Genomic DNA, 13077 nt, shown 5'->3' on the forward strand with positions numbered 1-13077 from the left:
CTTCTGGAACATTTGAGAGTGACGTTTGAAGAATTTATTTTGTCTTTTTATCGGGTTGAAATCGAAAGTATATAATTAAGCATTCAATTAGTTTGGAGCAATTAAAGACATGTTTGAGAATAATTTTAAACTTGACAAAAGTGACTTTACTCCAAATGTATCTAGTAACATCCATTCTTAAAATGTGTTAAAGGATTTGAAATTTTAAACCCTTAATTAAGAGCATATGTGTTAACTAATTAAACTATACAATCCATAGAGAGAATCGGCTAAAACATTGATCGTGCCATATTTTACTCTAGACATCTATAAAGATCGAATAAGAGAGGTAAAAGAACAACCCTTTTTTGTTTGGTTATAATGCAAATTTTGATCTCTTGATTAAGAGTCTATGTTTTAACCACCTGAACGGTAACGGTTTAAACCCACGGCTAATAGATATTGTCCTCTTTGATGAAAAAATCAGTAGAAAAAGTTCAAAGATGACAATATTTACAAACGGTGGATTTGGGCCATTACATGAACTATTCTGTCAAGCTAGTAAATAGAGAGTTGATGGCGCCATATTTTACCCTCCATAAACTCGGCCATCCACAGCTCGTGGGAGGGAGGGAGCTTCAAATCATAGAAGGGGGTCATTTCATTGACATGTCTTGATATTATAACATACAATTACAACAGCCCAGAGAGAGATAAGCCTGACAAAATATCCTAAAAGCTCTCAATCTTTTGTGTCAAAAAGCCTTGGATAGGGATACTTATAATAAACCTTGTGGGGGAGAAGAAGGCAGATCTTGAGCTACTTTTTCCCTGGCAGAGAAAGGAAAGTGGAAGCTAATTATAAATTCAAATTCAGTATCTTTTCAGACATCCATTACCAATTCAAAGCATGTGAGAGAGAAACTGTTGTGATAATAGCAATAATAGAAGGAAGGTCTATATGAACAATGATACCTTTACTTGCTGATCTTGTAGTTCTTTTGCCACTTGTTTCCAACTGGGAGACACCGGAATCCTCGCCGTTAGCTGCTTTATCTTCAGATTTCTTAGCCCTGGTTTTACGCCCCGATGATCTAGTAACCTTTTTACCACTTTTTTCCAAGAGGGATACGTTTGAATCCTCGCCGTTATCTCCTTTACCTGATCCAGTATTTCCTTTGCCATTTCTTTCCAATTGGGTGACATCAGAATCCCCATGGGTGTTTTCTTTGTCTTCTAAATTGTATGCCCTGATGATATACACCTGTGAATGCAAGGCAAAGCCCATTAGAGCAGGGAAGTTCACAACTTGGAATAAAGAAATTTTCAGTCATTTCTTTGAGATTCCTAAGATTAGTGAAATTAAGAGAGGAATCTTTATGTCGACCTAGCACCAATAATTCTAAGTCAATTACAGTATGCTTTCTCGAGGAAGGAAAATGTGAGTTGAATTAGATGTTGAGAATTGTTGGGAGGAAGTCCCATGTTGACTAATTAAGGAGATGATATGAGTTTATAAGTAACGAATATATCAGTGATATTAAGGAGATGATATGAGTTTATAAGTAACGAATACATCTAAGTGATATGAAGCCTTTTGAGAAATCAAAAGCAAAACCATGAGAGCCTATACTCAGAATGGACAATATCATACCATTAATGGTATGGTATGGAGGGTCATGATTCCTAATACTAGAAATATAGAAATGCTTAAGAATCTCTACAAACCGCTGCCTTGAATATCCCATCCTGCCTCCCCCCACTTCCAAAATGTATTCCCCTTGTCTATGGCAACAAACAGCTATAATCAGTTTCCTACATGTTTTGAAGAAGCTAGTACTGTTCAAGACGTGCATTTACTTCTTATGGATATGAACTATACTATATGTAAGATAAAATATGACTGTACGGTGTCCTAAACCTCAAACTAAATGTGCTAGATTAATTGTGCATAGACCCATTAAACTTGAATCACATGAAAAGATGCTTGGCCAAGACAGAATATAATTTTCTTTTCCATGTAATCACCTTGAATTCAGTCGGCTTAGTTAACTGAAACACCAAAGTATCCCCATCTACTAACTGGTGATCAATGGAAAACCCTCTCCAACCACCACTAAGACCTGTTTTTTCGGCAAGGTATTTTGTTTGGAACTCATTTTCATCCTCGTCCACCAGAGTTAACATTTCATCCTCAAGGGGAAGGTGTGCCTTGCAAAAATGAACTGGAAGACCCTATAGGAAACTCAATAAGACAATATACTTCGTCAAATTATAAGCTTTATATAACCAATCAAAGCTGAAAATTCAGTAAAATGATATCATAAACTGACCAGCCAAAATCCCCCGGTGACATGTGATTGAAGCATGGGCTTCACAAAACTTGGGTATCTAGATTCTAGGCTAGATTGAAGGTCTCGTGCTCTGTCAATGGCATATTGCCTTTCCACATCTGAAGCATAAACCCGATTCAACAAATCCCTCCTTTGATAAGTCCTATTCGTCCAATTTTATCGTGTTTTTAAGTGAAAAAGACACCAAATAGTGTAAAGTAATTCGAAACAGGATTTTTTATTTTGCATACCTTCTTAAACCTGCAAGTGGTTCAATGGGCTCCTGCAAATACCAATAAGATTTAAGCATTCAGCTATAACTAAATGATTAAATTAGAAACTGACCAACCATTGAACAACACTTTTCTTCACTGTAAAAGCTTAATTAAGCGTGTCATTTCAGTGAGAACAATATAATAGCATTCAAAATGGCCACTGTTAAAAAACTACAGCATTCCTTCTCTGAAAGGATAATCAAAACGAAGAACTCAAAGCCTACCTCCTTATAGCTTGGAGGGGGCTTATCCGCAAAACGGCTGGATCTTCTCACACTTAAGGACGAGATATCGAGTGGGTGACGAGGACGCTTTAGCTGCTTCGTCTTCCACAGAGAGATCAAGTTTTAAACTCATTGATATTAGATCATAAACTATTTTGAACAACGGAAACCTACCGGAGAGGATTTAGGGCTGGAAGATTTCAGAGCATCGGCTAGCTTGTTGAGATTAAGCTCTTCCATCCTCTTCTTATTCTCCTCCAACCTCTGGCGTCGGCATTCCTCGTAAGTCAAGTTCGATTCCACCATTTTCCTGGAAACCAAACAGCAGCGGAAGATCCGTCTCCAATCCCTCAAATCGGCAAAGAGAGCAAAAAGAGCAAGAAAGTGAAGCAAGAATCTGACCGTTGTAGATTTCTGTCGCGGAACTGAAGCTTGTTCCCTTCGATTTTTCTGGTGATGGGCTCTCTCGAGAGAATTTCGAGCGCCACTACAGAGAGCTCTGGATTTGATTTGAATTCAAACCAAGCTACTATTGGGCTCAAGCACAGCTATATACCAGTGAACAATGGAGATGATGAAGTGGATTGGGCCTGGGATTAATTGGGCTCTGTATATTGCTAATTGAAGCCCGTTACTCGGCCTTATTTGGAAAGCCCATGGGCTTTAGTTGGATCTAAATGGATAGATGTTGAGTAGATATATAAATTTTAAAATAGATGAAAGGTTAGAGACTAAATTTGTAATTAAAAAAAAAAAAAAAAGCTGAAAAGTGTTGTTTGATGAATTACCTAGGTCGTTGTTCAACTAAAGATTGATTAAGTCAATGATACTTAGTTGGTCTTGTCGGATGATCAGTCACACTTGGAACTGAGACACGACTTAAACTTCTATGGGAGACAACAGTGGGGAATCTTAGACAATGGGCGAAAGCCCGATCCAACAATATAGCGTGAGTGAAGAAGGGCAATGCCGCTTGTAAAGCTCTTTCGTCGAGTGCACGATCATGACAGGACTTGAGAGAGAAGCTCAAGCTAACTCCATGCCAACAGCTACAATAAGACGGAGAACAACAACTAAATAAACACAAACTTCAAAATTTGAATCAGTAAGCTCGACTCAAGAGTGAAGAATACATATGATCAAATTGTGTTCAAAATCCAATAATAGGCCAAGGACCTATATAATAACGTGGTCTAACCCAAATGACATGACTACACTCAAATGGTGTGACTCACTCACATGGGTCACCTACTCTTATGTAGTGAACCGACTCATGTGGGTTAGCCACCTCTGGGTCGTAAGTCAACTCATACATGCTACCTATGGCTAGTCGGCCTAGAAGGGTCGACCATTATAGTTAACCCATGATAATTAGGCAAAGCTAGTAGTCATCATGGTTGCCTCGATTATATATTTTATCTTCACTTACATGTTTTTTAAAATAATTAAATAATTATAATTAGAAAAAAAAAAGAAACAATAGTATTGGTTGACAACAAAATGGGTGACATTATTACAAATTCCAACTTTTATTTTATTAAAATCATTTGTGCTTTCCAAACAATTCTCTCTCTTCCATATTTTAATTTTAATTTTGGGTAAAATATGATTCTTTAATAATTTTATATGGTTTGTTTAATAAATAAATACTACTCGTTTGTAAATGTATTAAAATATTATTATTATTATTTTATTCTAAAAATTAAATTCTTTGATTTTTTAAAAAATAAAATGGATTATTATATAGTTTGATTTATGTTGAGAATGGATCATTTAAGAAAATATTCGGAATATAAATGAAACATTTTGTGAAAGATAATGCTGCCCGGTCCCACTAATAATTAATATAATTTTAGGTATCGATGAATAATTGGTTGGCATAAGTGTTACATAAATAGAAAATTCATATTTTTTCTTTATCATTAACTTATATATTATTAAACTATAATCAACAAAATATCCATCCAATTTCTATCCCTATTTAAAAAAAAAATTAAAATCAAATCATTATTAGATAATATATATATATATATATAGAAGTTAAATTATAAATTTAGTATATGAAGTTTGAAAATTGTATTTACTTTTATCCCTAAATTTTTAAAATTATCCGTTTAAATTTTTTTAAAGTTCTGATCCGATACAAAATTGGAAGGTAAGGTAATTTAAATAATCGATAACAATACAAGAATATACTTAATATATTTGAGTGTCGAGTTCTTCCAACGTGTCAATAGATGTGCAGGTTTATTGTTGTAGCTTATAGGCTCTCAAATAGGGTTCAAAACCTACAACTTTGTGTCTAATATAAATCCTTGATTGTTTAAACATTTTTAAATCCTTGATTGTTTAAACATTTTTAACGTTCATGAACATTATCAACACAAAGTTGAAAGCTATCGCTGCATTAACACTAGAGATTTGTAACAACCTAAACTCACTACTAACGAATATTTTTCGGTTTTGTCTGTTACGTATCCAATGTCAACCTCACAGTTTAAAAACGTTTATTAGAGAAGTTTTTATATTCTTATAAGAAATGTTTTGTTCTGCTCTCCAACTGATGTTAGAATCTCACGGATAACATCAAAAGCTGACTTAAATAGACAATTCTATATTCTTATAAGAAATGTTTTGTTCTCCTCTCCAACTGATGTTAGAATCTCACGGATAACATCAAAAGCTGACTTAAATAGACAATTCTATATTCTTATAAGAAATGTTTTGTTCTCCTCTCCAACTGATGTTAGAATCTCACGGATAACATCAAAAGCTGACTTAAATAGACAATTCTATATTCTTATAAGAAATGTTTTGTTCTCCTCTCCAACTGATGTTAGAATCTCACGGATAACATCAAAAGCTGACTTAAATAGACAATTCTATATTCTTATAAGAAATGTTTTGTTCTCCTCTCCAACTGATGTTAGAATCTCACGGATAACATCAAAAGCTGACTTAAATAGACAATTCTATATTCTTATAAGAAATGTTTTGTTCTCCTCTCCAACTGATGTTAGAATCTCACGGATAACATCAAAAGCTGACTTAAATAGACAATTCTTAGCGATTAGTCGATACTCAGTGTCTTGTAATTTAAGACTGAAACCAATATATATATATACACGTACATATATGAAAGAGTGAGGAAAAAGGAAGGGAGAAACATTGGAAGGAAGGAACCAACCTCCTTCATTAAAAAGCAAAATTCTGTCTCACAATTTGACTTTCTCTCTCCTCATTTATTTTTTAATTATTATAATTATTATTTAAAATAATGAATTTATTAAAATAAATAATTAGTAGGGAAAAGGAGGGCGAAGGGGGCAGCAGATCCAAAGCAAAGGATGCTGGGAAGACCCCCACACCACTCCACGTGCATCCCTCTTTCCTGCATCATTCCTCCCTTCCCTTCTCTATTTTCCACCCCCATAATAATTTTAAACAAAATTCCTTTTTCTTTTTCTTTTTCTTTTTATATTTATTTATTTATTAGTCGTTTGGAAATGAAAATAGTTCGTTCAATTCTAATTGAATGGAAATAATACCGATCACTCATCAACATATCTAGTCCTATGAAGTGAGAATCTCATATATAGACAATGTCACAAACAACGGTTGTGCACCCAAGTAAGTCATCAAAGACGATGACTAATTTATGTGGGAGAATGTCACAACTTACCTATGAAGAGAGAAGGTTGTGACCCTCACGTTGCGACAAGAGAAACAGCGACCCTCAAGTGGCCCTCCTAAAATCTTCTCTTGAAAGCGGACCCAAGGTTTGTATTTACGTTGCCCGACCGTAAGCAACGTGACTCAAAGTAGGCTTGACTCACTCAATGCTGAGAGTGAGTGCCGCACAATCGCCAATTCCGCTGCCTAGAAACCGCGATTGTGACAGTGAGATTAATGCAAAACATAAATGTCTAAATTTAAAAAAAAGAAAACAACAATATGGACTAAATTGAAAAGTAACAAAATATTAGCATCATGAAACCATTTTCATAAACAATTTCATTTCAATATGCTGTTTATATGTATACAAACAACTCAACTATAATTTCTAAGAATCAATTAAATACTTGTAAAATATGATACCAAGGTCAATTCAATCATTGCGTGGGGTTGCAATAAAATTATGGTTCACACCACCAAATTTAATGCCATAAATGAATTTACAAGTAAGAGAGAGATGAACTGATTCAACAGTAGAAAGAGAGAATTTAGATTTTGAATCGAATAATTGTGGAAGAAAAAAGTGAACAAATGTGGTCTGAAAACTTGACAGGATAAATGTGTCTTCTTAGTATGTTTAAGATTTGACATGTGTAGCATACCACAATCCAATTCAAATATATATATATATATATATACATACATATACATATACATATACATATATATAGTTGCTACAATTTAATCATCTTAAATCTTATCTTATCACCCAAAATCTTAGAATTAATCCATCTACTTTCAAACTAACCTAAGATGTCTGGAAATTTAGGGAATGTTGCTAAGTTCTTAATATTCGGATTCTGAAATCAAATAATCCACAAACATTAAGGATATTATAACCCCAAAATTTTAACAAACCAACCCTACGAACAGTCTTATCTCAACTACCCGATTTTAACTAAATGTCATTGGTCTCTAAATTCTTATAAAAGTAACAATTTAGTCCATAAACTTCGACAATCCAGTTGTTGTACTTTCAAAATTTGTAACAATATAATCCATAAACTTTAAAGTTTGTAACGATTCAGCTGTTGTACTTTCCTCCGATCAATTTATCGATCTACATGGGTAGGAAATTTCATTAAACTTCATAAAGTTTTCCCAACCAGGACTAAATCGTTACCAATTTGAAAGTACAAGAGCTGAATCGCTATGAAGCTAAAGTTCATGAGCTGAATTATTACTCTCATGAAGGTTTGAGGCTAAGAGATGTGTGTTTTTTGAACCTCAAACCTGAATCCATGGATTCTAGTATAAGGGTATTTTTTTTTTCACAGATGATATCAAGATTGGACAGTAACACAAATGATTAGAATCATAGAAACTTTTGGGTTATTATGAAATATGAAAAAATGAATAGTTACTTTTGGAAAATCTTGATCCAGTACAGAAGAGAATATATATATGATGATAACATATTTCATCACCTAACTTATCTTAAATGCAACATACTTCCACAAATGCAACACTATCACAGGTGACAAAGAAGTTGCAATTACTGTAAAAGAGTGAAAATTTTGATCCCAGAGATAAGATTTTGTCTCAACTCAAAAGGAAGAAAAAAATTTCCACAAAGATAAAGACTTGTGTACCTTTCTCCATTTTGTGTTTGAAGGGGTGAATCCAAATTAACCCTCTGGAATTGTTGAGCTAAAATGATCCCAACAATGGCTTCCTCTTCTCCCCTCCATGGTAGGTAGCTAAGAGAATGGTGCCCTGTTCTTATTCTGAAAGAATATTCCACAAACAGCTCTTCAGATCTATTCCATAACACAAAATTCAGAAATATGCAAAAGGAGGAGATTACACGTTTCCCTTTTTTCTTCACAGAGAATAAGCATTCAAACAAAGCACACTTTTCTTACACATAACGCAAGCTCAAAAAGTGGCAAAAAAAAAGGAAGAACTGTGATGAACATGGCTAACATTTGTCGTGAATTCAAAGTGAGAATTACAGAAATCTGTGCTCAACTATGGACGAAAGACACAAAACATAGATTTGAGTTCATGAAAGGAAATGATCAAAGGACGGCGGCGGCGGCGGCGGTTTCTATGGGCGTGTGTGCAGTGTGTGTGTGTGTGTATACTGAAAGTATTTAGTTTCGGAGCTTCTTTTATGGAGTTGAAAGCTGTACAAAAGAAGAAATTAACAGAGTCTCTTTCGAAATCGGAGAAATCCAGATCCCGGCGGAGGCTTAGCTTAAGGTTAGCTGGTCTTTCATGGCTTCAGGCGAATCCATTGGTATCGTCCTTCCAATGGCACATCCATTACTATATCGAAGTTGTACCTGAACAAGACGAACGAAAAAATTGAATCGATTAACGAAGAAGAAGTTGAAAGTTAGTTAGGTTTTGGTTCGGCTAAAATGCGCGGAATCAGAGATGGTTATCATGCGCGTGGAGAAATTGTACTCACTTCTCCGAGAAACGCTTCTGTTCGTACTTCTCGGCCTCAGCGAAGAAATCTTCGATCTCAGAAATCGGCGGCGTCTTCGGACGATCCGGTGGTTTCTGTTTGTCAGTCAAGAAATTCGTCGCCGGAGAGTCCATTTCGTCTGAATCTCCGCGGAGATTGCTCGTTGGAGTGCTCTCTCTGAAGAGATTCAAATTATGATTATAACTAAAAGAAGAAGAAAGAAACAGAAATTAAACATTAAACAGAGTGAGAAATGGCGAAAGAGAAGATGAAGCGTTTCTCAGAATCCGTTTCGTTGGAGGAAATTGAAGGAAAATAGTAAAGTGCAATGAACCTTTCAATGTCGTTAACAGGAATCGACTCTACGGTTTCGAAGCTCTTGGTCTGCAGCTATGGCGCATTGAAGATAAATTTCAATAAATACGATAAAAAATACGTACAGACTTGAATTCTTAACAATCATTTTGTAGAAACGGTCCTAATTTTATGAGTAGAATTGAACTGAATTAAACGATGAAGAAACGAACAAATCACGAACTGAATTTTTTTGCAGGAAAAAATCGCGGTAATATGAAGAACAATTCATCTAAATTCAATTTCAACGGAGAATATAGAAAACATGATTTATGAACCGGTTAAATTTAATGATACTTTTTGTTCTTCTCCTCCATTTTCTCGCTAACCGAAGAACAGAGAAACTCAAAATTAAAAACCAAATTCCAAACAAACAGAGAGGTAAATCTCCTCAACCAAGAATTGGAAACTCACCTCCAGATCTTCGAATTTCACGACGGTGGCCTTCCCGCAGTCGTCACTGGAGCTACAAGAAACCGGAAACTGATCCTCTGAAAAGCCATACCTCATCTCACCTCCGGCGACAATGTCAAGGGAATTCTTCTTCTCCAAACGCGACAGAGACGTCGTCGCATTCTCCAACCACAAACAACGGTCTCCAAGGTCAGACCGAGACGCCGACGGCCGCAATCTCTCCGGCGAACCGGAAATTCTCCTCCTCTTAGACATGCAACCAGCATTATTCGCCGCCGTCATCACCGCAACTCGCTTACAGTCGACCATCGACGTTTCCACCTCCAACTCGAACTCTGCTTTCATGGCCTCTCCAAAACCATTTCTAGAGAGAGAAAAACAAAAATAAAGCAAGAGAAGGCTTAAGGATCAGAGATCCGACAAGAAAGCGGGGAAGTGGTTGCCGCTTATGATGGTTACCGACGACGGTGACGGAGAGCCGGCGATCCTGTTTCAACGGTTGAAAATCGTCAATCTCCGACCCGGCAATCTTTGTTTATTGCTTGGAGCGAAGTCGTTGCGAAGATTTTGGGCAGCTTTTGGAAATACGAATCCTCCAACTTCTTCATAATCATAACAATTTCAATCCTTTTTTTTATTTTTATTTTAAATTTATTTTTAAAAGTAATTATATTAATTAGTTTTTTTTTTTTAAGATAAAATAAATTAATGTTAAATTAAGCTTATAAGACAAGAAGTAATCAAAGTCTAATCTAAGTATGTTATAATTAGTTTCTTTTAACTCGTTATATGAGAATTATAGCGTTGCTTTCCAAGTTTGTGTAGCCCTCAACCTCGAGAATGGTGGGTAGCGTGACGATAAAACGTGCAAGGTGAAATGGGATTCGGGGCTTTTGTCTCACGACATGAACTTCGTTGGGAACGAGAATGTAACGACTCTAAGTCAGTAGAAAACTAGGCTCTAATACCAACTGTAGTGACTCTAGGTCAGTTACAGAGATGATGTGGTGCAACCTCCCAGCCTTGAGCACGCTCGATGATGATTAGTGCTGCAGTGGCAGAATGTGCATGGTGAAGCCGAACCCAAGTGCATTTGGCGTATGACATGAACTTGTCCAGACGCGGGATGTTTGTGTTGCCTCCCAACATTGACAAACCCTGATGAACGTGCGCAATGGCACGAGATTATTGTAGCAATTATGGGTTAGTTTGCGTTTAGGAAGCCTAGGTATATGCCGTCTTCAAATGCCGAAGATTTAGATAGCTCACATAATCGATCTCTGATAGTGTCTATTTTAACCGAAAATTAAGGCAACATAATGTAAAAGTGGACGTGATACCTAAATATTGTATGATTGCATGATATAAAAGACTAAAATAGATAGACGACGTGACATAATTTTTTTTTGTTAGAATTCAATGAAATGGTTGAAATATAATTTTGTTATTTATACCTAACCTTAGGTATGATATTGTCCACTTTGAGCATAAGCTCTCATGGCTTTGCTTTGGGTTTCCCCAAAAGGCCTCATACAAATGGAGTTAGTATTCCTCACTTATAAACCCATGATCATTCCCTAAATTAGTCGATGTGGGACTTCCATCATCCAACAGAACTTATTGATGAATATTTAAAGTTGCCCATGATCCTTACATTTTTTATTAAAATTGAGCACATTTTCATACTAAACTTAGCTCCATCCCTATTAATATTATAAATCCATGACAAATAAATTGAGGCTAAATCAATAGGAATCTAGAGTCACATGTATTCAAAAATGCACATTTAAATAAACTTCTAAATCACTATTATTATTATTGTATCCTTAAAACTTTTAAAAATTTTAATAATATATTCAAGTTAAAATAAATAAATAAATAATTAATTAAAATTATCCTCGACTTTTTTTTTAAAAAAATAAAAAATAGGATTAACTCCGTTAATATTTTGTTTCAAAACAACCTTCAAAAATACCTTTAATTTTTTTATAAAAAAAATTTAAGAACAGTTTTTAACTTTTTTTTTTTTTAAATTCAAAAATATTCTTACGATCGGTACCATATATAAAAATAATAAACTTTCAAAATTAACATTAAAAAGAAAAATAATATATGGCTTATGTCCATAGATTGGCCGTAGAAACTTTTTTATTTTTTTATTTTTTTTTAGTTAAAAAGGCTACTTTTAAAATTTTATGGATATTTTTTTTAATATAATATAAATATTAAGGATTTTTTTTTTTTTTTTTTTAATTTAAGGGTAATGGTATTTTTAAAACAAATATTAAAATTTTTCATCCAAACCTAACTCTAAGATATTTTTTTAAGTTAAGAATATTATTGGAATTTTAAAAAATTGATGTTTTTTAGACGAGCAAACGGAGTTTAAGGGTTTTTTTTTTTTTTTTTTAAATTTTTTTCTCCTTAATTTGGCCTTTTATATATATATATATATATATATATATATATATATATATATATATATATATATATATTAAAATTTATAAGTTTGAAAAATGTTTTAAATATTCCATTTATGTGTTTCAAAATAATCAAAACAATCACTCGAACATTTACAACCCTCTCCATCAAATTAAATTTCGTCCAAAAGACATTGTTGTGAATTATAATTACATTAACTAAATTCTAAATTATCATAGTGAATCAATTTAATGACTTTGTTTGTTAAGATTGTCTTCTTTGATCAAATTAACACAAAATAGACAATCAAATGCGAGAATAATTTTTTTTTTTATAACAAAAGCCTCAAACAAAAATCTAAATTGGGTAACTTTTAAAAATTTAAGGATTTAATGGATAACATTATCCATCTCACACCATGTTTATCCAAACAATCCAAACAAATGTAATGGAGAGCATAAATTAATATGCTTACAAAAGTTAAGCTTAGAGTTTTAATTAATACAAGAGCATAAAATAATACTTTTCCATTAAATAAATAACAAGTTAACATAAACAACTAAAAATGTAAACTAAATCTTAAGACTCGTCTAAACGAAGAACTTAAAAGATCGAATGAAAACTAAATTCAAAATTCAAGAACAAAAATTTAACAGTTTCATAAAAAAGACCAAATGAAAACTAAATTTTACAACCGAAGTGTAATCACAAATAACTTTGAATTTTTGCTAATTCTTACCCCATGGTATTCACATCTAGTAAATTTTAATCAACAAATAGAAACAACTAAAAAGAAGTTCTAATTTAACCCCAATCAGGACAGTAAAAGTGAAAAAGAAATACTACAGCTGCAACTCCACCAAAACAAAAATAGAAGCAAGACATCTTAAAACAAAAAAAAAAAAAGGAAAATGGAAATTGAAAAA

The 13077-nt window shown here is 33.8% G+C and overlaps 2 protein-coding genes across 6 annotated transcripts; both read right to left on the reverse strand.

Moving 5' to 3' along the window:
- Positions 1-622: 622 nt before the first annotated feature.
- On the reverse strand, positions 623-3336 carry LOC111811325 (B3 domain-containing protein At3g19184). Of its 2 annotated transcripts, XM_023698105.2 has the most exons (8): positions 3214-3336; positions 2986-3121; positions 2812-2913; positions 2564-2595; positions 2313-2475; positions 2008-2214; positions 955-1243; positions 623-810 (listed from the first exon to the last, which is right to left on the reverse strand). In XM_023698105.2, the coding sequence occupies exons 2-8, from the start codon at positions 3115-3117 to the stop codon at positions 800-802; spliced, it is 936 nt and encodes a 311-aa protein (XP_023553873.2). In that variant the 5' UTR covers positions 3118-3121; positions 3214-3336; the 3' UTR covers positions 623-799. The 2 variants fall into 2 exon arrangements, with proteins under 2 accessions (XP_023553873.2, XP_023553875.2); XM_023698107.2 differs by having other exon boundaries at positions 2812-2904; positions 2986-3336.
- Positions 3337-6379: 3043 nt separating this feature from the next.
- On the reverse strand, positions 6380-10348 carry ICK5 (Cyclin-dependent kinase inhibitor family protein). Of its 4 annotated transcripts, XM_023698108.2 has the most exons (6): positions 10190-10344; positions 9731-10094; positions 9297-9352; positions 8963-9166; positions 8139-8834; positions 6380-6690 (listed from the first exon to the last, which is right to left on the reverse strand). In XM_023698108.2, exons 2-5 carry the CDS (start codon positions 10073-10075, stop codon positions 8765-8767), a joined length of 675 nt encoding a protein of 224 aa, XP_023553876.2. In that variant the 5' UTR covers positions 10076-10094; positions 10190-10344; the 3' UTR covers positions 6380-6690; positions 8139-8764. The 4 variants fall into 4 exon arrangements, with proteins under 4 accessions (XP_023553876.2, XP_023553877.2, XP_023553880.2 ...); XM_023698109.2 differs by having other exon boundaries at positions 9297-9346; positions 9731-10348; XM_023698112.2 differs by having other exon boundaries at positions 8963-9139; positions 9297-9346; positions 9731-10347.
- Positions 10349-13077: the final 2729 nt, after the last annotated feature.

The sequence above is a fragment of the Cucurbita pepo genome, chromosome 15 (assembly GCF_057944985.1).
Source record: "Cucurbita pepo subsp. pepo isolate OVF chromosome 15, ASM5794498v1, whole genome shotgun sequence".
NCBI lineage: Eukaryota > Viridiplantae > Streptophyta > Magnoliopsida > Cucurbitales > Cucurbitaceae > Cucurbita > Cucurbita pepo.